The following is a 3,420-nucleotide window of genomic DNA, read 5'->3' on the forward strand; positions in this document are numbered from 1 at the left end:
ATTCTGCTGTGGTGGTAAATCATCTCAGGGATCTTGGGTTCAGTATAAACTGGACGAAAAGTCAGATAGAGCCCGTACAGTGTGCGGAGTATCTGGGTCTGAAAATAAACTCCCTGTCATATCGCGTCACGCTATCAGACGGGAGAATAAAATCTCTCACACAGTGTCTCTCCCTCTTTCAGATGGGGAGAGTCGTGTCGTTTCGACTATGCCTACGTCTGCTCGGCCTGATGGCATCAGTGATAGCTGTAGTGCATTTAGGTCTGTTGATGATGAGAGATTTTCAGCGGTGGGTTGCAGCTTTGCGCCTGTGCCCGCGCCGTCACCTCAGCCGCAGAGTGAAAGTGACTCGGACCTGTGTGAAGTCTCTCCGTCAGTGGAGGAACGCAGGGGCGTTCACCACGGGGGTCCCGCTGGGGACGGTGACGTCCAGGGTTACCATGACAACGGACGCTTCCCTGTCAGGGTGGGGAGCAACGATGTCAGGCAGAGCGGTGAATGGCTCCTGGGGTCCAGAAATGGCCCAGATTCACATAAATGTTTTGGAGCTCTGGGCAGTGTTTCTAGCGCTGAAACACTTCCTGCAATTTCTCCGAGGCCGTCATGTTCTGGTGAAAACAGACAACTCCACTGTGGTAGCCTATGTCAACCGTCAGGGAGGCACTCGCTCACTACGGTTACACAAGTTGGCTCGGGAGATGATACTGTGGAGCAGCACCAGGCTCCTCTCACTCAGGGCGACACATGTGCCGGGAGTTCTGAACAGAGGGGCGGACTTGATGTCTCGTGGGAATCCTCTGTACGGGGAATGGTCTCTGCACCCGCAGGTTGTGGACCAGATTTGGAAGAGATACGGCCGAGCCGCCGTAGATCTCTTCGCCTCGCAGGAAAACGCCCGCTGTCCGCTGTTTTTCTCCCTGTCGGACATCACTGCACCTCTCGGTGTGGATGCTCTGGCTCACCCGTGGCCAAACGTGCTGCTCTACGCATTCCCTCCCCTCAGTCTGATTTCCCCCACCCTGGCCAGGGTGAGGGAGCAGAATCTGTCTCTCATACTGGTGGCGCCAAGATGGCCGTCCAAACACTGGGTGGCGGAAATAGTTCAGATGTTGGCGGGCGACCCCTGGCCTCTGCCCATACGCAGAGACCTCCTGTCCCAGGCACGCGGGGAGATTTACCACCCCCACCCAGACCGCGTGGCGCTCTGGGCCTGGCCCGTGAGAGGTTTAATTTGGACGCAGCAGGACTGCCTCCGCAGGTTATAGACACCATTCAGAGTGCAAGGGCTTCCTCCACCCGTGCTTTGTACGGCTGTAAATGGCGGGTTTTCGAGGAATGGTGTGAGTCTAGACTCACAGTCCCTTTTCAGTGTTCAGTTGTGGACCTGTTGTGTTTTCTACAGGAGCTGGTGGATAAAGGAAGAGCTTTTTCCACAGTAAAAGTGTACCTCGCTGCCATCTCAGCATGTCACGTGGGTTTTGGTGATAAACCGGTGGGACAGCACCCCCTGGTTTGTCGCTTTATGAAAGGTGCACGTCGAAAGCTCCCAGTTTCTAGGCACCTGGTTCCACTGTGGGACCTTCTGGTGGTGCTGGATGCCCTTTCTCAGCATCCCTTTGAGCCTTTGGAGGCTGTGGGGATGAAGTTTGTGTCTCTGAAAACGGTTCTGCTTTTGGCTTTGTCTACGGCGAAGCGCGTGAGCGACCTTCAGGCGTTGTCTATCCGCCCTTCCTGTCTACAGTTCGGTCCGGGACTCTCCAAGGTTTGCTTGCGGCCCAATCCGGCTTTTGTGCCTAAGGTGGTGGAGTCGGCTTACAGGTGTCCCACAGTAGAGTTGCTGGCTTTTCACCCGCCTCCATTCTCCTCGACGGAGGAGCAGAGGCTTAACACTTTGTGTCCGGTGAGGGCTCTGCAGTCCTACGTGAGTAGGACGGCAGATTTCAGGCGTACTGACCAGCTGTTTGTTTCCTGGTCCACTACCCATAAGGGCAAGCCATTGTCCCGCCAGAGGCTGTCTCACTGGATTGTGGAGGCCATTTCTGTGGCGTACAGTTGCAAAGGTTTGCTGCCGCCCCAGGGTTTGCGTGCTCATTCCACCAGGAGTATAGCTGCTTCCTGGGCTCTGTTTAGAGGGGTGTCTGTTCAGGATATTTGTGCTGCGGCGAGCTGGGCTACGCCTCACACCTTTGTCAAGTTTTACAGGCTAGATGTCTCTGGTCCTTCTTTGGCCCAAGTGGTGCTCGGTGCCGGTGCTCCGGGGTTGGAGTGATGTTGTCACTCAACCTTTTGTGGTAGTTAGGCTTCGGGAGTCATATGCAATCCGGGAGTGGTCTATATCTCCCATAGTGAAACACCGAACGAAGTTAGAAAAAGAACGAAGGGTTACTCAACGTAACCCCGGTTCTTTGATAACAGAGTGAGGTGTTTCACCACACGCCCCTTCTTGCATTAGGCACGGAAAGAAACCGGTCTTGAATGATTTTGAGGGGCGGGTCGGCTGTGATAGTATGAAGGGGGCGGTGCCCCAGCACAGCTCGACCTGTCTGTCACTGACAGACGTGGTGCCATTGGAGCTTCCCTGGTTGGTCATGCCAAGGCGATATCCCATAGTGAAACACCTCACTCTGTTATCAAAGAACCGGGGTTACGTTGAGTAACCCTTCGTTTTTGTTGGCTACTTATTTGTTAATATATTTGTATGTCATAAATCCAGAGGACTTGAGTCTTTACCATGGTACATAAAGTAGTTAGCAGCTGATAGAAGACATTTTAAAATGGGGCTAAACGCAGTGGAACATGAACAAGCTACTACTAACTGATCAGTTTTTACTACAGTGCCAATACAGCAATACAAGATCAAAGTACTTGCACAAACAGAAATAAATGTTGCAGTCCCATTTAAGGGTAAAGCTCCAGCTTTGCCACCTTTAATAGTAAAGTGAAGGAGTGGCTCAAATTCTCTCAAACCTGTGAACATGTTCTACACTAATGAGCAACGTGCTGCAGGGACACGTGCAACTCCCCATGTGCAATATTGTTTATGTCTACAATGAACAATCCAAGCACTTTAATACCACCCTGGAAAAAATGTGCACTCAATCAAGCATATTATCTCTCTTCTGTTTACTTGTTTTGTATCTATCCTCCTACAGTTTCTTTGTCTTTGTTATCTCTGTATTAAAGTGTCTTTTTTATGTCCAACCAGTCTGCCAGGGGACTGCAGATGGAAACTAGCCTTGGGCTATAATCTGACATATTTACATATACTGCTGTATGTCCATTAATATGTACTGTCCCCACTTCTAAATAAATTCAATTATCTCTGACAAACTCTTGAGTTGTCTGCATTTGTTTGCTTGGTCAAATGGGTATACATTGTGATCAGCCCTTCATGTGGAGAACCATTAACAGTGCTATCTG

The 3,420-nt window shown here is 51.1% G+C and overlaps 1 protein-coding gene across 1 annotated transcript; it reads left to right on the forward strand.

The window, feature by feature from the left end:
* The first annotated feature begins 208 nt into the window (after nt 1-208).
* On the forward strand, nt 209-2,659 carry LOC122773567. Its single transcript, XM_044032334.1, has one exon. It carries the CDS (start codon nt 209-211, stop codon nt 2,267-2,269), a length of 2,061 nt encoding a protein of 686 aa, XP_043888269.1. The 3' UTR covers nt 2,270-2,659.
* Nucleotides 2,660-3,420: the final 761 nt, after the last annotated feature.

The sequence above is a fragment of the Solea senegalensis genome, linkage group LG8, assembly GCF_019176455.1.
Source record: "Solea senegalensis isolate Sse05_10M linkage group LG8, IFAPA_SoseM_1, whole genome shotgun sequence".
In the NCBI taxonomy this organism is placed as follows: Eukaryota; Metazoa; Chordata; class Actinopteri; order Pleuronectiformes; family Soleidae; genus Solea; species Solea senegalensis.